The sequence below is a fragment of the Lipomyces japonicus genome, assembly GCF_038497905.1.
Source record: "Lipomyces japonicus strain CBS 7319 unplaced genomic scaffold V1514scaffold_13, whole genome shotgun sequence".
NCBI lineage: Eukaryota > Fungi > Ascomycota > Lipomycetes > Lipomycetales > Lipomycetaceae > Lipomyces > Lipomyces japonicus.
This window is the reverse complement of record NW_027117825.1, coordinates 200,272-223,236: the sequence shown is the minus strand read 5'-3', so window position 1 is coordinate 223,236 and position 22,965 is coordinate 200,272. Positions and strand designations below refer to the sequence as shown.

Below are 22,965 nucleotides of genomic sequence, written 5' to 3'. Positions count from 1 at the left end.
TATAAGCCTTGAATTGTATATGTATAATTGTATGATCAAATGATACATTTTTATTTGTTAAGTAAATGATACATTTCTAATTAAAGTCGTCGTGTAGAGAATGTGGGGAACGCGGACTGCAATTTTAATCATACGATTTACTATTTATCAATTTATTCAACACCAAGAACCCCAGAACACGCTCAGAGCCTTCGATTTGGATACCTAAAAAAAAAAAAAAAGATCATTTGTCTACGGTATCATATTAATTAGTAATGGGCGTTTTACCACCTCTCAATCTACCTCGTTGGCTGGCGCGCAATTCACATTTGTTGAAGCCGCCGATCAACAACTATTGCGTGTACCGTGGTGGCTACACTGTCATGGTATGCGGCAAACCAAAAAAAAAAAAAAAAAAATAATGGAACAGCTTGTTTAGAGAAAAAAGGCCATTGTGTAATTTATGAGTTTTTAAAACAGGAATATTCTAATACAATTGTGGTTTAGGTAGTGGGGGGTCCGAATAAAAGAACCGACTATCATATCAATGAGACTCCGGAATGGTTTTATCAATATAAGGGAAGCATGTTGCTCAAAATCGTGGACGAAGGCAAATTCAAGGATGTGCATATACACGAAGGCGACATGTTTTTACTTCCTGGTATGAAAATGCTTTTATATTATATATATATATATGTTTTTTATAAATGCTTACCTCTTTGACAGAAAATGTTCCTCATAATCCGGTTCGGTTTTCAGATACGGTCGGCATTGTGGTTGAACAACTTCGTCCAAAGGAGTCCGTGGATAGATTACGATGGTATTGCCAAACTTGTAAGGAAGTCGTTCACGAGGACGGATTTCACTGCACGGATCTGGGCACGCAGATTAAAGATGCGGTTCTGAAATTTACTGATGACATTGAATTACGAACGTGCAAGAAATGCGGAACCATATGTGACGTCAAATAAATAAGTCCAAAAAAAAAAAAAATCTATATGTCTTTACTTAAAAATTCTCATTTTTGATATACACGCGACGCTGCTTTGCGAAGCCTGTTCATAACTGCAGCTCCTTGGTCATGTTCAGATATTCCCTCGGCTATAATTAAATCAACATCATGCTCATCCACTTCTCGCAATCCTTTAAACAAGTTCCTGGCTACTTCTTCACTTGAAACTCCTAATTTAAATACGGTTTTAATTCGATCCTGGAAACTTGATGACCATTTGTTGATATTAAATTCAGCTGCGGTCAAAACTGCAATGTTAGCCACGATCAAATCGTTCTCCTTAATGTACTCGTCCACGTCTGCTTCGATCGTGCTGCCATCATGTGATCCCAAAAATACTATAACTTTTGCTGTCGGCGAATAATGCCGATACTTCATGCCCGGCGTCCGCACGGCTTCATCTTTGCCAGCAGTTGCCTTGCCCACGACAACGTTTTTCCATAATTCCCCGCCAACACGTTTGATATCTTCCGCACTTACACCACCGGGCCGCAAAATCGCCGGCGGAGTCACGGTGCCGTCAACAACCGTGCTCTCGACTCCAACGTTGGATTCACCACCGTCCAAGATAATGGGGATCCTGCCATCCAAGTCATGCAAAACGTGTGCTGCTGATGTCGGACTCGGTCGTGTTGATGCATTAGCTGATGGTGCAGCGAGTGGAGTATCAGATATGGCAATCAAGGCTCGAGCGACCTTGTGAGCCGGTATTCGCACGCCAAACGTTTGCTGACCCGGCGTGCATGCCGGACTTAACACCGGCGTGCCATCTGCATTTAACGGCGGCAAAGGCAAAATAATCGTCAACGGGCCAGGCCAGAATTGAGCAATCAGTGGGTCATAAATTTCTGGGATTTCGGTGTGCAGAACTCGTGAAAGTTGCTCGACCGATGAGATGTGAACAATCAACGGATTATCTGACGGCCGGTTCTTGACATTAAAAACCTGCCTGACAGCGGTCGAATGTAATGCAGACGCACCAAGACCGTACACTGTCTCGGTTGGAAATGCTACCGGGGCGGTATGAGACCTTAAAATTTCTGATGCGGCCAAAATGTTTTGATAGGTGGCTGACAACTCGGGGATGATGGGTTGCACGGCAGATGGAGGAAACTCAATGTCGCGAACCAAAACCGGTAGAACTTTGGTCTTGGTGAAAGAAGCCATCGCGGCTAGAAATTTTGAAACTAATCTGGTGGCCGTTATGCAAGAAAAGACCGGCGACCAGCCGTTGTATGGGATTGTGATTGATGTTTCAACATGGAATTAATACTTCAAACAGTCAACCATTAAACCATAACAGATTATTTGAGCCGCACCGACACAAGCCCCTTGTAATTTACAAAGTATTACATGAACTTGACATTGATTGAACTGCATTGAATCGACGACATTGTCGACGATATATAATCAAGACGACGAACAATGGCGCCCCGGTTTGCCCCCAAAGAGCCAATAACGCTTGATCCACCAAAAAATACTCTGTTTACGCTGGAGGAATTAAGCAAGTATGACGGTGCGTGTTTTTTTTTTGGTAAAAGCAGATATAAAATGTAAAAGTTCACTTCTGATTTGAATTCCATGGTGTGCGGGGAGGAATCGAGAGTATAGGAGTGAGCAATCCGTTGATCTATGTGGCGGTTAACGGGACCGTGTTTGACGTGAGTCGTCAAGCTAAAGTGTATGGACCAGGAGGATCATATAACGTGTTTGCGGGCAAAGATGGATCCAGAGGATTGGCGAAAAGCAGTCTCAAGTTAGAAGAGGCTGTGGCCGACATTACCGGCCTTGGAGAAGGCGAACTCACGGTTCTGAATGACTGGTTTTCGTATTTCAGTCAAAGATATAACGTTGTGGGTAAAGTTGTGACTACATCAAAAATATGAAATGCATGCCAAATCATACGATTATATATTTTATATTGCAACTTCAAACACCGTGTAATATATCCCAAAAAAAAATCTCTTGAAGTAAACTCCACTTATCAAAAATTAAATCTACCAAAAAAAAAATAAAACGACAATTATCCTAGCAAGTCAGATACCCTAAGACCCGCGCGACCAGCAGGTTGGCAGGAAATGCTCGAGACAGAAGAGTCGTTGACTTGCCTGAGCATTAACAATGTTCGACTGACTTCTTTACCTTCTTCTTCAATGTCCTGCATGTCATATGTCGCAAAACTTGATTCATGCGATTCTTGGTCATCTTCATCATCTTCGTCTTGGTCGAATTCATTGACGCACTGGTCAACAGACGATAGCGGCGGAGTCAAATCAAAGTCTATTTTGAGCTCATTAGGTACGGTGTTCAATTTAGATTGCAAGTCAACAACGCAGGTTTCAAGATATCTAAGATATTCGACAGTGGCCTGAAGTATGCCAAGCTTGTGAAGTGATGCTTCGCCTTGAGTTTCCAACGCAACCTTGCAGGCCGGCACTAACAACTTGAGCGCATCAAACTCTTCATTCATTTTAGATCTTCGCCGGCGTTCAATAGCCGAATGAGCAATCTTGCGGGCGGTTTTGCGATTGGCCGACGCCGCAGCCGAGCGTTTCCGGGCCGACGGTTGCTGATCCTTGGCTATGCCTTCGCCAGCTGGCTTGAGAAACACAGGCTGCATTTGAATAATCTTGCGAGATCTAACCGGAGGAGGAGGGAGCTTATTATTAGGCCCCAGCTTGCGTTCGCGGGTCTTGCCGGACGTCTTCGCGGTAGAAGACGCAGCAACGTGGGGTGAGCTCACGCCAGGCGGAAGAAAAAAAACAGTAATGTCAGTGCATTGTGGATCTTTTGGCAGAATATCAGTCGATGGCGGAGGCGTTATGAGGCAGGCCGGAGAAGCTGGCACGGCTGATGGCGAGACGGACATGATGCTTCTCTCCAATTGCAGCGAGGGTATCTTATATATCTTACGACGGGTATTAAAAAAAAAAAAACAAATCGCAGGACAGGAGCAAAAGCAGGATATTTATCTGATAACTGACACGGCCGAGGCGACGCATGACTACGTCGGTCGTGTGCGCTCGTCGCCATGTTCTATTGGCCGCTAGGCCTTGGTTGGGCCAATCGCGGCAGAGTCCGGGACACGCGTTGGCGGCGCCTTGTCATTCCTAGCTTCACGTGATTAGAAATATTTGATTACTAAGTTATTACAGCACGCGTGTGCGGCGCTGTTTTTTCTTTTTTTATTTAGAGTTTAGCGCAACTCTAATTGAGGTTAAACTAAGTTTTGATGAAGCCCATTTGTATTGTTATAACAACACAAAGGCTCTTCTTCGATACCTGTCGCTGAATTTCGACACAACCGACCCAAACCACTCGGCTTTGTTTTTTTTGTATGGATTTTAAAAAATATATTATTTACACTTTCTAAACATTGGATTTTTAAGATCCCTGCTGTTTTTCAAGCTCTATGCAGCCTTCTTTGTAGGTGGCGTTAAAGCAGGCGTTACAAATTTTAAGGTTATTGGCGGTCATGTCCGTGTAATTGACTATTCGATGTGTTGGAAGTTATGGTTGCATGTAAAACGTATTTTCAAGAAATATCTGCGCATGTATAAGCTACTAATAATGTAGTTCTTATCTTTGAAAAATACCAATACCAACTCCGAGTTTTATTTTAACTGCTTTTTGCGACAATCTCGGACGGCGAATCTGGCGCCCATTGGGTCATTGTTAAAAGGTGGAATTGCACAATGTTTATATATACACAAACTGTAAATAAGATTTTGACTTCTTTTTTTTTTTTTTTTTTCAACCTACGTATAATCATTATCAAATGAAATTTTTTTGGGCTTCTTCATTCCAAGACATTATTCGGATTTCCGGTTTGATTTTCGTATCTTGCCGGGGTTTCCCATACTTGCGATAAATAGAAGGCCACAACCGCCCGTACGTTCTTTTTTTTGACCGTTGTTCCCCCAGACTTTTGCTATATATATAAGAGTCCTCTATTACTCAATAGTTACTCTGGTGCTATATATACAGTATATACCATGGTTATCGCGGACAGGTTACATATGTTAAACGACCGAGTCGCGCGCTCGTTTTTTGGAAAATGGTTTCGGCTTGAAGGTTCTGGATCAAAGCGTGAACGGCTCGGTTCCCGGTTTACCACTGAGATCAGGGCTGGCCTGGCTACTTTTTTCGCCATGGCATACATCATCTCTGTTAATGCCAGCATTGCATCAGATTCTGGTGGCACCTGTGTCTGTCAGGGTACGAATGACGACCCGTTGTGTGATAATGATGCTGAATACATGGCTTGCGTTCAAGGTATAGCCTCTGGCCCCTTTGCTTACTTGTTTTATTTTTTCTTATGCTAACGTTTTGCAGTCGTTAAACGTGACCTTGTCACTGGCACGGCAGCGGTTGCTTCTCTTACCACTTTCTGCATGGGCCTGTTTGCCAACATGCCTCTTGGTCTTGCTCCTGGCATGGGCTTAAACGCCTACTTTGCGTACCAAGTCGTGGGCTATCATGGTTCCGGCATTGTTCCTTACCGGCTTGCTCTTACTGCCGTCTTTGTTGAAGGCTGGATCTTTATCGGCCTTTCTCTTCTTGGTATCAGGCAATGGCTTGCCCGTGCCATTCCTCGATCCATCAAGCTTGCCACTGGCGCAGGTATTGGCCTATACCTGACCATCATTGGTCTTTATGGCTCAGCCGGTCTCGGAGTAATCACCGGTTCTACAAGCACTCCTGTTGACCTTTACGGTTGCGATTCCAGTTATACAGCCGACCAGTGCGACACCAAAAAAATGACCTCAAAGACCATGTGGCTCGGCATATTTTGTGGCGGATTTTTGTCTGCTTTTTTAATGCTGTACAAGGTCAAGGGCGCCATTATCGCTGGTATTGCTCTAGTGTCGATCATCTCATGGCCGAGAACTACTGACGTGACGTATTTCCCTTATGACGAGGCCGGTACTGACCGGTTTGAATTTTTTAAAAAAGTGGTTGCGTTTCATAAGATTGAAAAAATTTTGACCGTTCAGGAATGGGATCTTTCTTCCATTCCTGGCGGCAGTGGTAATTTTTGGTTGGCCTTGGTCACGTTTTTATATGTCGACATTCTCGATACCACCGGCACGCTATATTCAATGGCAAATTTTTGTGGCGCGGTTGATCGTCGTACTGGTGACTTTGAAGGTTCGGCTGTTGCTTATCTCGTAGACGCTGGTGGCATTGTTATTGGGTCATTGTTTGGAAGTCCTCCGGTTACTGCGTTTATTGAATCGGGTGCTGGCATTTCAGAAGGTGGCAAAACAGGAATCACTGCTTTAGTAACCGGTATTTGTTTTTTCATTTCCATTTTTTTCTCTCCAATATTCGCTTCCATCCCACCATGGGCAACCGGTTCGACCCTTGTCCTTGTCGGTTCCATGATGATGACTTCAGCGGCTGAAATCAATTGGTCTTACATTGGTGATGCACTTCCGGCTTTTCTGACCATCGCCGTTATGCCGTTTACTTATTCCATTGCGTATGGTTTGATTGCAGGTATTATATCTTACATGATTCTCAATATTGGTGCCTGGGCGATGGCCAAAATAACGAGCAACCGAATCCTACCTGATAATTATGAAAAGCGAGATGGATGGTCATGGAGGGCAATTGTGGAGACTGCCAATGATAATAATGACTTGCCAATTGCTGAAAATGAAAAGGGCGTGAAAGGTGTCTTACTCGTTTTTTTCCCTCCATGGTTAGCCCGTTTAGTTATTTATCGAAAAAAACGATTTTGGCAAGGAGATTCGAATGATAACATGCACGTTCTCAATGGAGCAGATTCAGTTCAGCAAATTAAGAGTAATAACTCAGAATTGGCTGCAGATGTAGAAATGTCAAATTCATCAGTCGAAGTCCCTGAAAATTCAGTGTCCGGGTACGGTTTGTCTGAATCAAAAGAAAAGTAATTAATGCGCACTGCTTTAAACGTTTTTGTCTTGTTTTTGTCTTGTTTTTGTCTTGTTTTTGTCTTGTTTTTTTATTTTTTTATTTTGGGAATGGTCAGTTATTGTATATGGAGTATTTTGTTTTCGACATTGGTGTATTGTCAATGACGCACCGGTTTCGATTTTTGCTATCTTATTTATATATTGTTATGTCAAAATTACAATTATAAAAATTCTTACAGGTTGATTGGTTCTGCTAGCCGACAGGGTAACCCGGGATTAGGGTGATTGATTATTATTTAAGGACATGTTCCGTCCATCTGTTGAATGGACGATGTCAAACGAAGCGATGTCACTGGACGATGTCAACAGATGTGGCGGAATCTGTGCCCGGATACCAGGTTTCAAACCCCAGTAAAACTTGAGGTGCGGGGTGGCCTCCGGTTTCCGAAATACCGGATTGACCTGCCTGAGAATGTCTCGGAACTTCTCGGCGTACCGGTGAACGGTGGAAATCTGACGCAGTTCCCCGAAACGACGAAAGGTTTCGGCAGCGTCGTCCAGCGGCAGGAAAGCGGCCCGGAGAGCTTCACGAAAGTCTTTTCAAGAGGGTATCTCCGCACCCAACGATTGCCGGTACGTGGTAAACCACGTGGCAGCTCCATCGCGGAGCCGGCCAGCGACCGTCTAGAGCATCTCGCCAGAGGTAACCCGAATCTGCACCGATTCTAGAAATTGGTTGAGACGGCGGGCACCACCTGTGCCATCGTACGTCAGACTGCCAAGCGCACTCTGAAGGAGCTCTCCGTCCGTTTTGGTGGACGAACCCTGCGACTCCGAGTCGATGAATCCGCCGAAAAAAGTAGGAGGGCCTGCACCCTGTACAGGTTCCATATTGTCCGAAAAAAAAACTAAGTATCGCTACCAAGTGTTGACTATAATTTTTTTAATTTGTAGTATATACTGTGCATTTATTTTTTCTATCGGTTAGTGAGTTTATAATAACATATGAACAAGAAAAATCAAACAACTCCAAAAATAAAACCCTCAAAAACACGTTTAATATCTATAGTTACTATTTTTTATGTGCCAGTAATTATTTAGTCTAATCCACTTTTTGAAACTTTTTTGAGCCTCGACCGTCATTATAAATGCCAAAAAAATATGCAAACCTGATTGTAACCAAGTCAAGAGCCATTTTGATACTATCCCGGGCCAGTTCCATTTTGCTTCCGGGAACTTCATGCCACGAAATCGGCACTTCCACTATTTTAATTTTTTTTCTTTCGGCCAAGATCAATACTTCGACATCAAAAATCCAACCTTCGTTATGCATATAAGGGAAAATATCACGCGCTGCTTGACGCGTAAATATTTTAAACCCACATTGCGTGTCACGGATGGTTCTGATTCCAAACACGTACAACAACGTATGCAAACTGTGCATAAGAAAATTTCGAACGTATGATCGTTTAACGACCGCGTCGGACGTGACCATGTGAGCTCTTGAACCGATAGCCACTCCGCGGCCGTCTTGTTGGATTCCAGACAACTTGGTGAATAAACTTTTCACGTCTGAGAACTTGGACGCGCCATCCGCATCAGCAAATATTATGTACTTGCCAGCTGCGTATCTCATTCCATGACCGACCGCACCGCCTTTGCCCCTGTTCTGTTGCAACGTGCAAACCTTAAGCTGGTGACTTTTATCACACACTTGCGCACCCACTTTTAATGCCTCCGGCGTTGTATTATCAGTCGACCCGTCATTCACTACCAAAATTTCCCAAGTCTTTTCCGAGTCCGCCAAATGCCAAGCCTTTAAAGTACTGACGGCTTCAGTCAACATGCCGGGAAGCCTGGAAGCTTCATTAAACGCAGGCACGACGACGGTTAAAAAAACGGTTGGATCAGAAGACGTTTGAGGAAGACGAAAATTTTCGGCACTGTTGTTTTCTCTTGATGCGGTCTGATAAAATTCTTCTGGTTTTAATACCGCACGGGGGAAATGTGCTATCATTCGTACAACGCTAAAGCACGCAGTTGTTAGGAGGGCGAGAAAGATCCCGAACCAGATCACCAAGACCGGAACAAGAGTGTAGACGTCAAGAGCGAAAACGTTTACCGGTGATGTAACCGCCACCTGGATGCCATTGATCCATTGTTCTAAACTCGCACCACTCATATTTTTTTTGTCTTTAATCTTTGTTGGCTTGATCTCGTTCCAGTCAAGATACTGATTTAGCACGAAGGCTGTCCCCCTTTTAGATTAGATATATATAAAACAACTGTCAAAATTCACGACAGCACTGTTGGATTTATGCCAAACCAGACTCGTTTCCTGTCCAATTTGAAATTGCCGTGGATAAAATAAATCATGCAATTCGCGTTTTCGCGCTCAAGTTGGTTATTTCGATGTGAACACGTACGTCGTCTTGTCACGTCGTTTATGTGAAGTTTGCAAGTGACCCGTGCGCTGCCACAAAATCAAGAGCTCCGCACTTTTGCTTTTCCAAATACAGTAACTTTTTCTTTGTATTATATTATTTCAAGCAAGACGTTGAATACCCTCCTGTAACAAGTCGTACTGCTTTAGCCTTGATGTTCACTTAGCTGCAAATTACCCGGCTTGTTGCCATTGTTTACCAACTTCGGAAAAATGTGTGTTCATCGCGCCTCTTCCATCTCGACAAGGTCGTCGTTGTCGTCCATCGCATTACTTATGAGTAGCGAATGTTGATGGGTTTCTTATTTATTGGCCAGAGAAATTGGTAGCACAATTAAGAAATTTGCGGGAAACCATTACGCGACTATTCCAGGTTTCAAAATACGTACGGGCCGTCATGCCAGAATTGTCAGCTAGTGATTTATTTCAAAAGGATCTGTCGCTTCGATCTCCGTTTCCTCGCCTGCCTGCGCATAATGATACGCTGAATTCGAGATCTTCAGGCAAGGACGTGATGGGAATGGGTCCTCCCACATTTACGGTTCCGTCATCGGCGGTGCGACCTGGCATCACCGGCGCCAACATCACACGACTTGTTGCGCCAAGCGCACGACGACCTGGGGATAATGATGCTGCAGTCGGGCTTCAGAAATTGTTTCTTCAAAGTCCTATTCCTAGAGTAAGAAGATCAACATGGAAAGGTTTTAGTTTGTATTTATGTCAGAATGTTAATCAAGTTAGATCGTAAAAGGGTCTAGTACAATCGCACCGGCTTCGCCAAGAACTACAAGCTCGACGAAAAGGTTCTCTAAATCACCTGGGTTTAGTCATAACGCTACAACATCGAATTACGAGAACAGCAGTCGGAATGCGAACGCATTTCCTTCATTTCCGAGTCAACCAACCCCCAGGATAGCTCAGCAAGGAACTCCGAAGGCGTTGCTCAAGGAATCATCAATTCCGACATCAATACCCATTCCAGAACTGGCGGAGGCACGGCCATCCGGACTACTAATGTCACATTTCGATGCTACGCCAAATTTCCCTGGGTCGTCAAGTTCGAAAGAATCAACACGAAGCCCAGTAGAGACCATAGGTACACCGCTTAGCACGTTAGATCACATTTCCCCACCGAGATCTAGCAGTACACGAATTGTCAAGAAGAGACAACCTTCAGTGATCACGCCAGTGGCAACGGTGCGGAAGAGGACACGGAGGTCGACGGCGTCTCCCATGCCCACACATGCGAAGAAGGCTAACCTGGTGCAGGCAAATAATCATGCAGGTGTCACGAAACCGGTGGCCTTGAAAACCGCAGAGACGCCGCTGCCACGTGCACGACCTGCACGAAAATTCCGAGAAGTCGAAAAAATCCAGAAATCGTTTTTTAACGGAGAGATATGGACGCCGCCAAAGAACAGCAGAAGACAAAGCAATCCTCCAAAACAATGGTGGATTTTGAGGTGACGAGAATTTGTATTTCTCTAGACATTGTGCTTTTACACAATTGTTGTATTATTTTTTTGTTTTGTTATGTTTTCGGAGGCGTTTGAGATTGCTTGTTTTTTTTTGTTTGTACGTGCCGTAATATATATTGATAATAATTATTACATTGAATTAATCAATCAATCAATCATTGAGGGTATTGTACCACATGCGCGAGCGCGTCGTTCGTTACAAACGCGTCTGGGTTTTTGATTGCAAAATTGGACATCAAACAAGCAGGAATGATCTTAATTTGAAGTCAAAAAAGGAACCTATTTCAACAAAATGGCAATACTTAAGCATACTGTCGATGATGACTCATTGCCTGATTCCAATAATGTAATTACTGTGCTTCACCTTTGGTTTGCGTTTGTCGAACTAACGAGTCGTTTTCTAGAGAGCAAAACGTGCGCGACACGATCAATCTAGTGTTGCTACGGTGGAAGATGATGATGCAGAAGTTGATCGTCAATTTCAAGAAAGATTCTCGGATGTTAATCAAGTTGAAGTTGATGACGACGAAGCTTACATGCAGTATCGAACGCAACTAGAATCGCAATACCACAAGGTATTACGGCGTGGGATACAAATGATTTAATGTGACTTGCTAACAGCTTAATTTTTTTAAAGCAAGTTGCAGAGAACGGAATAGTACTCCGCGTAGAACTTGTGAACTTCATGGTGAGTTTTACACCTCGTCACAGTGCGCGAAAGAGTGACATGGCGTCTGACATTTATCATATAGTGCCACGCTCATTTGGCTGTAGAATTGGGTCCCACAATTAATTTCATTATTGGCCATAACGGATCTGGTAAGAGTGCTATTCTTACAGCCTTGACCGTGTGCTTGGGTGGTAAAGCTTCAGTCACAAACCGTGCCAACAGCTTAAAATCATTGGTGAAAGAGGGTGCCAAGTAAGATTACTATTACTTATCATTATTATTTTTTTGATTTAAATGCTAATTTTTTTAATTATTTTATTTTATTTTATTTTTTTTTTCATCAGAACCGCCAGTGTAACTGTTACGTTAAAGAACGAAGGTGACGGGTTTAAAACTGAACAATACGGTAAAGAGATTAGAGTTGAACGTAAATTTACTTCTGATGGCTCCAGTGGCTATCGTATCAAGTCTGAGAACAATGTGGTGATTTCAACTAAGCGTGAAGAGCTTGACGAGATTCTTGATTACTTTTTGTTGGTTGTCGACAATCCAATGGCGATCCTGAGTCAGGACACTGCACGTTCGTTTTTGAGTAATTCAACCCCCGAGGAAAAATATCAAATGTCCATGAAGGCAATTCGTTTATCAGAATTGCAATCTGACTATGACCTTTTGCGAGCAAGTATTGAAACTGCCAGGACTCAAATTAAAAGCAAGAAGAAGGCATTAAAAGAATTACAAGAGGATAAGAATCAGAAAGGTGAATTGTTTGAAAAGACTCAAAGTCATAGACGTATCTTTGACAAGCTAAAGCTTTTAAAAAATCAATATGCATGGCTGAAAGTTGCTGAGAAAGAGAGCGACGTTGAAGAATGCAAAAGATTAATCCTCATTGCTGAAGAAGAGCTAGGAATGGCTAACGAAGCAGTTGAGCATGAAAACGAACGTTATCAGAAATCTCTTATTGTGGTACATGAAGCGACAGAAAAAAGAGAACAACTGAAGCAATCTCTTAATCCGGTCAAAGCTGTACTCGAAGAGCTACGCCAGAATGCAAAGGCCATGAAAAAGAAACACGCTCAAATTATTGTAAGACTAATTATTAACTATTTTTCTTTTTTAAAAAAAAAACTATGCTAACAATTTTCATGATAGAACGACGAACAACAAGTCGGAAGTAAGGTGCGAAGATTAAATGACAAAATTCAACATACCAAGCGGAAACTTGTTGATGAACGTGCTCGGCTCGAACAAATTGACGGCGGTGGTCGCGCTCAGATCTCTCAAGAAATCTTACAACTTGAATCTGAAATCGAAAGACTTACTGGCTTATGGAAGGCCTCTCAACAAGAGCAACAAGAGACTGAAGCGGAACACAATCAATTGATAGAAAAAGCTGCCAAGATTAAGGATGAAAAATCGAAAGCTCAACAAGAATGTTCTCAGATTGAATCGAGCATTCGTAATTTGAACGAGTCAGAACGCAGTTATTATAAGGCTTACAAGTCAGGAGCACCAATGGAGAACATATTGAAAGCCATTAAAGCTGAACGAGGGTTCAGAAAGTTACCGGTTGGTCCTATTGGTGCTCATGTCCGGCTAAAAGACAGTAAATGGAGTGGTATTTTGGAATCCATGTTTTCAAAAACCCTTGAAAGTTTTGCGGTTACATGTCGTGAAGACCAAATAATTCTTCGGAAAATCTTCAAACGTTTTAATTGGTAAGGCGTATTTCTGTATGTTTGTGAGGTTTCATTGCTAACCAAATCTAAAGTTATTTGCCCATTATTATCAGACCTGATGCGTCATTTAAATATTTAGATTCAATGCCAGATCGGAAGTACACAACGGTTCATGACATTCTTGAGGTAAGAAAGCCCGGTTATGTTTAATTTTGCTTATGTTTTTTATTATAATTTTCTAACATAATATTAGTTTGACGTTGATTATTTGAAATATTTATTTATCGACATTCAATCAGTCGAAAAAATTCTTTTAATTGAAGATCGAGCCGAGGCAGATAATGTGATGTACAGCAATCCCAGAAATGCTTTATTTGCCTATGCCTTGAATACGAGGAATCCTTCAAATGGATTTAAAATTGGTGGATTGTATGTTACCATTCTTTTCTTTTCTTTTTTTTTTTTTTTTGTTCAAATGTGAAATAAGTTGAAGTTAACATTGCAAAGGCGTGGCGTATCAAAAACGCTACCAATCTACGGCCGACGCGATCCCCCGAGGATGAGAACAGATGTTTCTCGGCAAAAGAAGTATGCATAGCTCGCTGTCCGGTTTATATTTAAACATTTTTTTAATAATGCTTTTTAATAGCGCGTTGATGAGAGAATTAACTGAACGCCAAGCCGAAGTTGAACATCTCATTAAGAGAAAGAATGAGATTGACGGCCTTGTGCAGTCGGCTAGTCGAAAAGTTCAATCACTGAGAGTTAGTTTTATTTATTTTGACCTTTGAACGGGACGTTTTCTAAATTTTGAATTATTAGACTAGGGAGAGAAACCTGAAGCAAGATATTCGACAACATCAGGCAAAGTTAGAAGAAGTTAGCGCTTCATTGGATGAGATCGACAATGACGGCAGCTTAGCTGCACTCGAGAGTTCGTTAAAGGTTTGTTGCAATTTGGTCAATAAGTTATTTATTTGCCGAGCTAACAATTTTGGTATTATAAGGATCTCGAAGACGAACTGGAAGAACAAATGAATGTTGTTTATCGACGAGTCGTATTGGAAAAGGATAAATGGCAAAATGAAATGGATAAAGCAGCAAACGCAGTGTTGGAAAAGAAAGCTGAAAATCAAAATCTGGAAAACGAGCTCGCACAGTTTGAGGAGGAATATCAGAATACGTTGGCCCAAAGCGTTAGTGTGAAGCATAATGCTGACCATCGTATCGAACAACAATCGAAGCGTCAAAATGAAATGAATAATAAGAAAATTGACTTGCAGAAATGCGAGGATTTGCTTCGAGCTACGATCAACATTGCTGCCGAGATTGGCGAAAGAGTCACGGTTCAGACCGGCACGTCGGCCAACGACGTGGAGATTCAAATCAAGCGACTAACCGAAGAATATGCGCATTCTCAAAAGACTTTAGGCAAAACTGCGGAGCAGATCGCGTTGGAATTTGCTCAGGCCAAGCAAGAATTTGATCGCGCCATGAAAGAATATCTCGATGTTTGGTCATTAGTGCAAGCACTGTCTGATACTTACAAGGAACGTGCAAGCAGGTACTTCAAGTTTCGAAGTCAACTTTGCCAACGTGCCAAGGCCATTTTCAGGCACGCACTCGAAGTTCGAGGATTTCAAGGCCGCTTGTTTATTAATCATCAACGGGAAACGATTGCATTGCAAGTCTCGCCGTCTGATAATGCCGGCATCGCACCGGGTCAGGGTCAGAGGCGGAAAGTTAACACTTTATCCGGTGGTGAAAAATCTTTCACGCAAATTTGCTTTTTGCTTGCCCTATGGGATCAAATGAATTGTCCGGTTCGAGGACTAGATGAATTTGACGTGTTTATGGATGCCGTCAACAGAAGAATGAGTTTAAAGCTTATGGTATGTCTTAATCATTTTGTCGTCTATTGTTGTTATGGATTTGTTTTGTTAACGGGTAATTTTTTTTAGTTGAGTGCTGCACGTGCAAGAACAGATATTCAAACGATTTTCATTACTCCGCAGGACATGGGTAACGTTGACATTGGCGATGATGTGAAGATTGTTCGAATGGCAGACCCGGAGCGAGATCAGGCCTAATAAATTATAATTTTTTTTTTACTTTTTTCTTCCTTTTTTTATGAGATTTAACATTTTTGAAATTTTTTTTTTTCACGTTTAATGGAGTATAGTAAACCACTCACTATAAGACCCTAGTTATAAAAAAAACCTCGATTTAGTAAGGTTTTTTTCTTACCCAGAGTTGTTTTACATCGTAAGAAGGTTTTTCGTTTTTAAATCTTTTCAATAATTTTTGTTAACTTTTGTTGTCAAATACTTAGCTGACTAAGCCACGCTTCGTTAAATGCCAACCACAACCGCTATATATATAATATTGTATAACAAACATTTTACTGAACTCAAACAACTAGTTTAATTTATTTTTTTTAAAAATTTCTAATTGTTAAACAACTCCAAAAAAACAAAAAAAAAATTTTTTTTTTTGGGATTTTCCAATTAGACTTTTTTTTTTTTTTTTTATCTTAACTAGGACACTAGGTGCCCCTGACTTTTATTATTTATTCATAATATCGAAAAAACAGAAGATTATAGACATCAACAACAATGAAAACGTTAAATCAGTAAATCACGATATAAACAGTAAAAAAAAGTAACACATTGACAACTATAACTGACAAGCACTGATGGATGCACGGGCAAAAAACTCGCGGAAACGTTTTTGGATTTTCCAATTAGACACGTCATTAATCTGTAATTGTCACAATTTGCGGGGTTAGCTCAGTTGGGAGAGCGTCAGACTGAAGTACCACTTTAGTTTAGCAAATCTGAAGGTCCTGTGTTCGATCCACAGACATCGCACTTATTTTTTTTTTATTTTTACAGAAGTGTGATGATTAAAAGAAAAGCCATAAGCTAAAATATGATAAATTGATAATTATATATTTAAATAATTTGTATTTAGTACTTGTATCATGCTTGTTGGGTCTAATCTCAACCTTCTAGATAAAAATACATTGGTAACGACTTTCGCAGGTGCGTCAACGAGGGGTTCGTACCATGTTTTTATCATGTCAGAATATCCAGTTTACGATAAATAAGGTGTACAAGCAAATTCCAGTTCAACGAATTTAAATAATTGCGACGGTACAGACGTGGTTAATAGTCTTACTGTATCTGCGTTTATTAACTGTCAATTTATCTGCTAGTGGTTTCTTTTTTTTCGCCACAAGATTCAGTACAAAATGGCCGAAACTTCGACCCCACTATCAACTGCTGAAGTATCAGAGGTTCCAGAAGTACAATCAGCTGAAGAGAAAGCACGGATAAGACGTGAACGACGTGAGGCCAGGATTTTAGCTGGCGGTACGTCACGATTAAACAAGATTACCAACGTGGCTCATGGCGGAGAAGCACCAACATATAAGCAACATGTTGTCCCCACTCATCATTTGTCATCGTTTGATGATCCACCTGAGGTAGCACCTTCAGAATCAATTGATAAATTTTCTGATAATCCGCTTATTCAAATTTTAAATCAGCAACAACAGCAATACCAGCAGTCACAGCTTGCTGGTGCAGATCCGTTTGGCCTGGATGATCCGATTCAGGATATATTCAAGCGAGCATTGGCAGGCAATAATTCGCAACCGAACGCGGGCTTGGACGAACCTGGTTTTGATTTGTTTGCTCAATTAATGCAAAATATTGGAAGTGGTTCGGGCGGCGTTCCTCCGTCATTTCAGACCGGTGGTGCTGCAGACAATTCAGGCAACCAAACTTCAACCACCGAACCTGCAAGTAAAGATAATTCGATATTTTGGAGATTCGCACATTCCAGTGCAATCATTTTTTTGGCGGTTTACATTTTTGTGTATGTCAACATTGACGGAACACAGTTGACAAGGTTGGAAACGAATCAAAAGGCGAGACCATTGTTCTGGTACTTTGCCACGGTTGAAACCGCGTTACAATCTGGCAGATATTTTTTTGAACAGGTAAGAAGAGTGTTTAACCCAATTTTTTTTTTTTTTTTTTTTTTAAGATTTTATTTAACACTGTTTTTGTTTCACTTCGTTTTTAGGGTCGAGCTCCTACGAACACAATTGCCAAGTTTGCTGGTTACTTACCGCCGCCATATTCTTCTTATTTAATTTTGGCGGCTCGGTATTTACAGTTTTTCACCAATATTTTTACTGATTTTAGCTTGTTTGTATTCTTGTTAGGAATCATTGCTTGGGTGAAAGGGCTTTAAATGGTAGTAATAATGTAAAAGAGAAATTTAATAGTTAGCAAGACACAATTATTCTATAGTAAATCTTGTTCAATTCAGGACTGAACCACACCAATTTAAACGCTCACGAACATGAAAAAAAAAAAAAAAAAAAAAAACACAGGGCTCTGTTTCTATTTTATGTACACCCGTACGGCTTTATTATGGAGCGAACTGGGTTTGCAGCTTGTCTGTACGAATCGTTAAAATAGATGAGCCCATGCTTCTATCCGGTTTTGCAAATCGGTTTAGCCAAACAGCAAGCTGGAATAATTTTTTTAAAAAGTCAAATGGCCCTTGTGTATTACTCTATTGGCGTTCAAAATGAACCCGTAATGTGTTCCCAATTGTAGTTAACCGTTAAATAAATACAATAAGTTTGAAATGGTATATAAATATGCCTTCAGTTATGCAAATTGCTTGTGGATTATTTTTATTGACTTTTAGGCATGTAGTACCTGCTTTATAAACACATCCTGAAACTAAAAGATACATAACTTATTACACATGAAAAAACCGTTAAAAAACCCGACTAATTTATGCAACAAGCTCAACAGCGCCACCAACGGCCTTGATCTTCTCCTCGGCAAGTTTTGAAACGTATCTAGCCTTGACAATGATAGGGGTGCTTGGCAGTCTGCCCTTTCCGAGAACCTTGGCATATCCAAGAGCAAGGGTGTCAATGACAGGAGCAACATCGCTGGACGACTCAGCAAGATACTTCTCTCTGTTCTCAGCTGGGACAAGGGTCCACAGCTTCTCGAGGTTGATAGTTGGCTTCCAGAACTGTTTCGTTGTGAGTTAGCTACAAACTGTGTACTAAGACGATTGAATGACAACTATACGTACGTGGTTAGGTTGCTTGTGGAAGTATCTCATACCAACTTTACCAAAGTAACCAGGATGGTACTTATCCAAATTGGTACGGTGGTGGTGCTGACCACCGGCAAGACCACGACCACCTATAATACTGAGTCAGAAAAAAAAAGTTCTTTAAATAAAACTTTTGCATGATCTGAAATAGTCTGCACAACCGACCAACTTGATCCCCCTATCTTTTTCTTCTCTCGGTATTGCAAACTGTTCATTCCAAATAAACAAAACAAAAAAAGAAAAAAAAACTATATACCGGGATGTTTGCGGTGCTTTCCAACGCGACCGTGACCAGCTATAATAATTGTTAGCAAAATAAACATACAAATCAGCCAAGGTAGTCCATTCGTGTCTCAAAGTCCTTCTCCGTTCCTGCGATCGTCACGGTTCGCATGAACGTCATCCTCCCCCCTCCCAGGCCGTTGAATCATTTGAGACAGAATCATAAAAGACTAATATATGAATATTGAAATCAACAACATACCCGAGACGTGTCCTCTAAGTTTCCGGGTTTTGGTGTTTCTGGTCGGCATAGTTGTTTTTGGTTTGCTGATACCGAATGGGATTTGTTCGACGCTGCGTTTCCACAAGTTGACCAAAGGCAACGTGCGATGTTGAATTTGCGTTGATGGCCAGGCAGGTTACCCGCCTTTGGCTCGCCGGGCAAAACGCAGTCACAAAGCAAAGCATCAAGCGCCTTTTGTTGCAAGATATGTAGGGCTATTTCTTGTAGGGCTAATAATCCGTGATTTAGTGCCGTGACTGACATTGTGACTGATATTCCATATGTGACAGGGACTCTACCCATGTTATATATGCTGCCGTGCAAGTTGTAGACCACGTTTGAGCACGTCTTTTTTGGCTTCAAAATCAGGGCCAAAAAGATGACATGGTCTGGACGTGTTTTGATTGTATACCATCATGACAGAATTCTTGTCAATCAAATCTGAATTTGCAGTCTCCGGTAATAACCAATCTGTTGCTGATGATAATGACGATCGCAACATCAGGTCCGTCGTGTTTGGCGAGGACTACGAATTCGACACATGGTATCCATGTGAATATTACTTCTCCGGTGATGACAAAAAAAAGCACGCTGGTGTAATGGTAGATCGTTTGTATGTATGCAACAAATGTTTCAAGTACACTACCGTGGCAGGAACCATGGGCCTACACCTCGTATGTTTCCGCATTTTGAAGTTATTTTGTTGTTACTCAATGTTAGTGGCGAGTTCCTGCTGACCAATTTTTTTGGAGATATCATGTAGCAGTTCGTTTATGACTCCCGGGAGACTGGCTTATCAATACAATGATTTTTCAATCCGTGAAGTTGCCGGTGATCAGCACAAGTTGTTTTGCCAATGCCTTAGCCTGTTTGCAAACTTATTTGTCGGTACAAAATCAGTTCATTACACGGTTGAGAAATTCAAGTTTTATATCTTGATTCATCATTTGTCTGCCAAGAAGGAACAAATTGTTGGGTTTTTCTCCAAGGAAAAATTATCGTGGGATGATAACAACTTGGCGTGCATTCTTATTTTCCCTCCTTTTCAAGGTCAAGGTCTGGGTCAAATGTTGATCGAGTTCTCTTATCAGATTTCATTACTTGAAGGCAAGATCGGATCTCCCGAAAAGCCACTGTCGGATCATGGCCGGAAGAGTTATTTGTTGTATTGGAAAGCAGCCATTGCTCGTGCGCTGCCCGTCCTGGTCACAGAAGGCCGCGTGACCATAAACAAGCTGGCGAGCAAAACCAGCATCAAGCCTGAAGATGTTGTGGAAGCTCTCAAAAACATGAACGCATTGCAACAAACTCAACCAACCCGAGATGGGAAAGTAACATGGTCGCTTTCAAGTGTCAACGTCGACACATGGATGAACAGTCAACGAATAAAATCAAAATCACTAATAGATGTTAATTGTATAATAATGCCATGAATTTTTTTTTTTTTTTACAATTACCGGAGCAATTGTATAGATATCATTTGCGATGCATTTCTCATTAAAATTTATAAGAACAAATTTCCAAACCGAAAAACACCCAAAACACCTACAACATCACTCTATTCTCAACTCAATTCCATAAACCACTTAAATCCCAACAATGCATGCAACAAAAAAAAAAAAATATCTACTTTATCGATTTGCACGTTGCTTGTTTGTCTTGTTGTTAGTCTTGCTAAAGTCAAACACCGCAAAGCAACACACATAACCAATACCATCGACATAAAGTGAACATTCGCGAAAAAACTCAACAATGGAATCAGCGGACTTTGGCAATGAAAACCAAAGAACAAATGGTGTCAATATTATGCTCGCCATTTCTTGAATCAGTAACACGATCTTTAAGCTATAAAAATTTGTAAACTCGTTCTTGACTTCGTCAGTATGAAGCTTGCCTTTCCACTCCGGTGGAAGATAATGCGTAAATTCAGCGACATATCTTAAATTTGCCTCCGGATCAAACACCAACGTCTCTTCCTGAATCATGCCTCTTGCAACTGCAAGCACGGTACCAAAAATGCCAATGTAAAACAAAACCGTTCTGTCTGGAGAAATCTCAAACCCGAGAAAAATATCCGGATCAATAACTGATGCAATACCAAGCACGGCAGCAAACGAGCCAGCCATAAATGCCAAAAACCTAAAGATCTGAGTAGTTTTCTCCTTTGGGAATTGTTCCACGTAGCGTGAAGCCGGATAATAACTCAAATTCAACCGACGACGGAATATGTGATACAGCTCGTTGTACTCACGAAACTTCCATTCCGCAAGACGACTGTACTGGCGAGACCCGATTGTGCTAGGATTCTTGTGATACTCATCAAAATATCGAAAAAAATATAAAAGAAACAGATAAACCACGATGAATGGTGCAAAGATGATGTTGACCACTCCGGCAAATATGAACCTTCGTTTCAATCCCTCGGCAAGTTCCTTTTTGTGAAGATCATTCAAAAATAAAGACCGCACTTGACCTTGCTCGTTAAACACGTAGTCCATAACACACAAACTGATATTCCATTCCAAGCTGCGTGTAAGCCATTGCGTCTTTCTCAAAAATGGCAAAGGAGTCTTTAAGTTTAAAATGTTTTTGTTTGTCATGGCAATAAAATAATTTTCTCTTCGCATTATGCGGTTGGCAATATCGTGTTCGCCCATGCGTTGTTTGGACTGATATCCAAAATATTGCCTGCCAATAGCATTAGACGTGATCGGATTGTCTTCTCGCAAATCCATTAACCGCTCCACAACTTGAGCCCATGCAATAGTTTGTATTTCATTCTATATGCCGTCATTTCATGGTCAGCGCTAATCAATTAGTAGTAACAATAACCTCCAAGTACTTACATCCGTGATGCCCAACAAATAAAAATAAAAATTGCGAAGCTCAATCAATCGCCTTATATCCAGCAAATCATGGACTAACTTTAAAAACCAGATCAAAGTAAGCACCCACAAGCAAAATGTCGAAAATCCTGAAAGCTTGGAAATGCATTGCGGAATCTGAACTTGCTCCAGTTTTGTGCTGGTACGAATTAAAGAATAATCAATGCACGCAGTTAAATAAGTTGAAAATCCAACCACAAAAGCTAAAGTTGCCAGATTTATCACGCGTGAGAGAATGATACTGTAAACCCCGTTTCCCAAGTAATAATTATAAACCTCTTGCAAAAAATTATCCAAATTCTCAACATTGACCCATTTCCATAATGCCCGTTGTCGAGGATCTATGAGTCCCAATCGAGGTTGCTGATGTATTGACTGTTCTTGACTATGTTGTCCATTCCTTCTATGAAACGATTCGTCAATCCTCGAAGGCGGCGGCGGTAAATGCAGCTGATGCACGGACGCATGATCATCATCAGCGTAAAACGGCATGTATGAAGATTCAAGGTTGATACCTTGAGGAGCTTTAATATTTGCAGGTGGGGCTGGAAGGTCAACAGGAGGTGGAGGAAGAGGATAGGATGTACCCGGTGGGCCAAACCATGAATTATTCGAAAACCTAAATGACATCTCAGCAGGCGATGGCTTCCAGTTTTCTCCATCCCGTTTGAATCTCGCAGCAGCAGAATTCACAGGTACCTCATACATGAGGGATTTGGGAACCTCATCGTCATTGTCATCCTCATCGTCAACAGCAGCTCTGGGAAATGACTGTGACATATAAACATTTGGTATTGTTGCATTTGTCTTTGGCACAGAAGACAGCCGCTCTTCTGCATACTTGCTAAAAGAATTTGATACCGGACTGTCATCAACCTTGTCCGGGTCAATCACGCGATCACCGGCTCCAGCCAAGTTAACCTCCGAATCAATAAACCCACTAGGCACGCCGGCTGAAGATGACGCAGCCAAAGAATATCTGCGTGAATTTGATTCTCCTAATTCTGATCGTTCATTCATGCCGTTTGTAAACCCATTCTCGCCAAAATTTGCTTCAACATCGAATCGATTATAGAACTGCTGATCCTCGTGTTGGAGTCGTTGGTAGATTGAACCCTGGCCAAACACCTTAGCCAGAAACTCGTTGCCGGCCATTTTAAAAAAAATATAAATATATATATTAAACCTCCTCCGACTACTGCCTAAACGGCAACATGTACTATTCGTATATATATATAATCCAGAATACTAAATCAG

At 41.4% G+C, this 22,965-nt stretch overlaps 12 protein-coding genes and 1 non-coding gene across 13 annotated transcripts; 8 read left to right on the top strand and 5 right to left on the bottom strand.

Annotated features, from left to right (window-relative positions):
• Positions 1-254: 254 nt before the first annotated feature.
• On the top strand, positions 255-950 carry V1514DRAFT_347051 (3-hydroxyanthranilic acid dioxygenase; the record flags this gene model as incomplete). The annotated part of the gene is made up of 3 exons (XM_066929285.1): positions 255-365; positions 487-640; positions 706-950. 3 exons carry the CDS (start codon positions 255-257, stop codon positions 948-950), a joined length of 510 nt encoding a protein of 169 aa, XP_066784157.1.
• Positions 905-2,246, bottom strand: V1514DRAFT_328918 (DHBP synthase RibB-like alpha/beta domain-containing protein). Its single transcript, XM_066927259.1, has one exon. It carries the CDS (start codon positions 2,156-2,158, stop codon positions 998-1,000), a length of 1,161 nt encoding a protein of 386 aa, XP_066784156.1. The 5' UTR covers positions 2,159-2,246; the 3' UTR covers positions 905-997.
• Positions 2,247-2,287: 41 nt separating this feature from the next.
• Positions 2,288-2,946, top strand: V1514DRAFT_33113 (cytochrome b5-like heme/steroid binding domain-containing protein). The gene is made up of 2 exons (XM_066927626.1): positions 2,288-2,507; positions 2,603-2,946. Exons 1-2 carry the CDS (start codon positions 2,417-2,419, stop codon positions 2,875-2,877), a joined length of 366 nt encoding a protein of 121 aa, XP_066784155.1. The 5' UTR covers positions 2,288-2,416; the 3' UTR covers positions 2,878-2,946.
• On the bottom strand, positions 2,886-4,023 carry V1514DRAFT_328916 (uncharacterized protein). Its single transcript, XM_066927258.1, has one exon. It carries the CDS (start codon positions 3,858-3,860, stop codon positions 3,015-3,017), a length of 846 nt encoding a protein of 281 aa, XP_066784154.1. The 5' UTR covers positions 3,861-4,023; the 3' UTR covers positions 2,886-3,014.
• A 517-nt stretch (positions 4,024-4,540) lies between these two features.
• Positions 4,541-6,986, top strand: V1514DRAFT_328911 (MFS transporter). The gene is given in 3 exon segments (XM_066927257.1): positions 4,541-5,266; positions 5,327-6,957; positions 6,969-6,986. 2 exon segments carry the CDS (start codon positions 4,987-4,989, stop codon positions 6,907-6,909), a joined length of 1,863 nt encoding a protein of 620 aa, XP_066784153.1. The 5' UTR covers positions 4,541-4,986; the 3' UTR covers positions 6,910-6,957; positions 6,969-6,986.
• A 759-nt stretch (positions 6,987-7,745) lies between these two features.
• V1514DRAFT_328908 (nucleotide-diphospho-sugar transferase) lies at positions 7,746-9,456 on the bottom strand. The gene has a single exon (XM_066927256.1). It carries the CDS (start codon positions 9,071-9,073, stop codon positions 7,994-7,996), a length of 1,080 nt encoding a protein of 359 aa, XP_066784152.1. The 5' UTR covers positions 9,074-9,456; the 3' UTR covers positions 7,746-7,993.
• A 40-nt stretch (positions 9,457-9,496) lies between these two features.
• Positions 9,497-10,944, top strand: V1514DRAFT_328906 (uncharacterized protein; the record flags this gene model as incomplete). Its single annotated transcript, XM_066927255.1, has 2 exons — positions 9,497-10,013; positions 10,076-10,944. Coding segments are annotated over exons 1-2 (1,003 nt in total), but the record flags the coding sequence as incomplete, so codon positions are not given.
• Positions 10,945-11,049: 105 nt separating this feature from the next.
• Positions 11,050-15,584, top strand: V1514DRAFT_328904 (uncharacterized protein). The gene is made up of 13 exons (XM_066927254.1): positions 11,050-11,158; positions 11,217-11,387; positions 11,450-11,500; positions 11,565-11,734; positions 11,827-12,571; positions 12,638-13,203; positions 13,257-13,350; positions 13,418-13,593; positions 13,672-13,752; positions 13,814-13,928; positions 13,987-14,109; positions 14,172-15,056; positions 15,126-15,584. Exons 1-13 carry the CDS (start codon positions 11,105-11,107, stop codon positions 15,252-15,254), a joined length of 3,360 nt encoding a protein of 1,119 aa, XP_066784150.1. The 5' UTR covers positions 11,050-11,104; the 3' UTR covers positions 15,255-15,584.
• A 358-nt stretch (positions 15,585-15,942) lies between these two features.
• V1514DRAFT_t30 lies at positions 15,943-16,034 on the top strand. Its single transcript has one exon. It is a non-coding gene; the product is annotated as a tRNA-Phe (tRNA).
• Positions 16,035-16,232: 198 nt separating this feature from the next.
• Positions 16,233-17,472, top strand: V1514DRAFT_351591 (uncharacterized protein). The gene is made up of 2 exons (XM_066929461.1): positions 16,233-17,170; positions 17,257-17,472. Exons 1-2 carry the CDS (start codon positions 16,418-16,420, stop codon positions 17,425-17,427), a joined length of 924 nt encoding a protein of 307 aa, XP_066784149.1. The 5' UTR covers positions 16,233-16,417; the 3' UTR covers positions 17,428-17,472.
• Positions 17,473-17,718: 246 nt separating this feature from the next.
• On the bottom strand, positions 17,719-18,939 carry V1514DRAFT_328901 (60S ribosomal protein uL15). Its single transcript, XM_066927253.1, has 4 exons — positions 18,803-18,939; positions 18,575-18,613; positions 18,295-18,407; positions 17,719-18,231 (listed from the first exon to the last, which is right to left on the bottom strand). Exons 1-4 carry the CDS (start codon positions 18,849-18,851, stop codon positions 17,983-17,985), a joined length of 450 nt encoding a protein of 149 aa, XP_066784148.1. The 5' UTR covers positions 18,852-18,939; the 3' UTR covers positions 17,719-17,982.
• A 196-nt stretch (positions 18,940-19,135) lies between these two features.
• On the top strand, positions 19,136-20,340 carry V1514DRAFT_328895 (acyl-CoA N-acyltransferase). The gene is made up of 2 exons (XM_066927252.1): positions 19,136-19,497; positions 19,576-20,340. The coding sequence occupies exons 1-2, from the start codon at positions 19,240-19,242 to the stop codon at positions 20,254-20,256; spliced, it is 939 nt and encodes a 312-aa protein (XP_066784147.1). The 5' UTR covers positions 19,136-19,239; the 3' UTR covers positions 20,257-20,340.
• V1514DRAFT_305305 (autophagy protein Apg9-domain-containing protein) lies at positions 20,234-22,953 on the bottom strand. Its single transcript, XM_066925651.1, has 2 exons — positions 21,670-22,953; positions 20,234-21,603 (listed from the first exon to the last, which is right to left on the bottom strand). Exons 1-2 carry the CDS (start codon positions 22,861-22,863, stop codon positions 20,455-20,457), a joined length of 2,343 nt encoding a protein of 780 aa, XP_066784146.1. The 5' UTR covers positions 22,864-22,953; the 3' UTR covers positions 20,234-20,454.
• Positions 22,954-22,965: the final 12 nt, after the last annotated feature.

Bases quoted from the DNA above. Each gene is read 5' to 3' on its own strand.
- V1514DRAFT_351591 (XM_066929461.1), top strand. From the start codon at position 16,418: ATGGCCGAAACTTCGACCCCACTATCAACTGCTGAAGTATCAGAGGTT. The intron at 17,171-17,256 runs GTAAGAAGAGTG...CTTCGTTTTTAG, and splicing joins GCAGATATTTTTTTGAACAG to GGTCGAGCTCCTACGAACAC.
- V1514DRAFT_328895 (XM_066927252.1), top strand. From the start codon at position 19,240: ATGACAGAATTCTTGTCAATCAAATCTGAATTTGCAGTCTCCGGTAAT. The intron at 19,498-19,575 runs GTATGTTTCCGC...ATTTTTTTGGAG, and splicing joins GAACCATGGGCCTACACCTC to ATATCATGTAGCAGTTCGTT.
- V1514DRAFT_328911 (XM_066927257.1), top strand. From the start codon at position 4,987: ATGGTTATCGCGGACAGGTTACATATGTTAAACGACCGAGTCGCGCGC. The intron at 5,267-5,326 runs GTATAGCCTCTG...AACGTTTTGCAG, and splicing joins ATACATGGCTTGCGTTCAAG to TCGTTAAACGTGACCTTGTC.
- V1514DRAFT_328908 (XM_066927256.1), bottom strand. From the start codon at position 9,073: ATGAGTGGTGCGAGTTTAGAACAATGGATCAATGGCATCCAGGTGGCG.
- V1514DRAFT_328904 (XM_066927254.1), top strand. From the start codon at position 11,105: ATGGCAATACTTAAGCATACTGTCGATGATGACTCATTGCCTGATTCC. The intron at 11,501-11,564 runs GTGAGTTTTACA...TTTATCATATAG, and splicing joins TAGAACTTGTGAACTTCATG to TGCCACGCTCATTTGGCTGT. The intron at 13,351-13,417 runs GTAAGAAAGCCC...ACATAATATTAG, and splicing joins CGGTTCATGACATTCTTGAG to TTTGACGTTGATTATTTGAA.
- V1514DRAFT_328901 (XM_066927253.1), bottom strand. From the start codon at position 18,851: ATGCCGACCAGAAACACCAAAACCCGGAAACTTAGAGGACACGTCTCG. The intron at 18,614-18,802 runs GTATGTTGTTGA...CAATTATTATAG, and splicing joins ACTTAGAGGACACGTCTCGG to CTGGTCACGGTCGCGTTGGA. The intron at 18,408-18,574 runs GTATATAGTTTT...TCAGTATTATAG, and splicing joins AAAGCACCGCAAACATCCCG to GTGGTCGTGGTCTTGCCGGT.
- V1514DRAFT_33113 (XM_066927626.1), top strand. From the start codon at position 2,417: ATGGCGCCCCGGTTTGCCCCCAAAGAGCCAATAACGCTTGATCCACCA. The intron at 2,508-2,602 runs GTGCGTGTTTTT...TCGAGAGTATAG, and splicing joins GGAATTAAGCAAGTATGACG to GAGTGAGCAATCCGTTGATC.
- V1514DRAFT_328916 (XM_066927258.1), bottom strand. From the start codon at position 3,860: ATGTCCGTCTCGCCATCAGCCGTGCCAGCTTCTCCGGCCTGCCTCATA.
- V1514DRAFT_328918 (XM_066927259.1), bottom strand. From the start codon at position 2,158: ATGGCTTCTTTCACCAAGACCAAAGTTCTACCGGTTTTGGTTCGCGAC.
- V1514DRAFT_305305 (XM_066925651.1), bottom strand. From the start codon at position 22,863: ATGGCCGGCAACGAGTTTCTGGCTAAGGTGTTTGGCCAGGGTTCAATC. The intron at 21,604-21,669 runs GTAAGTACTTGG...GACGGCATATAG, and splicing joins ATTTGTTGGGCATCACGGAT to AATGAAATACAAACTATTGC.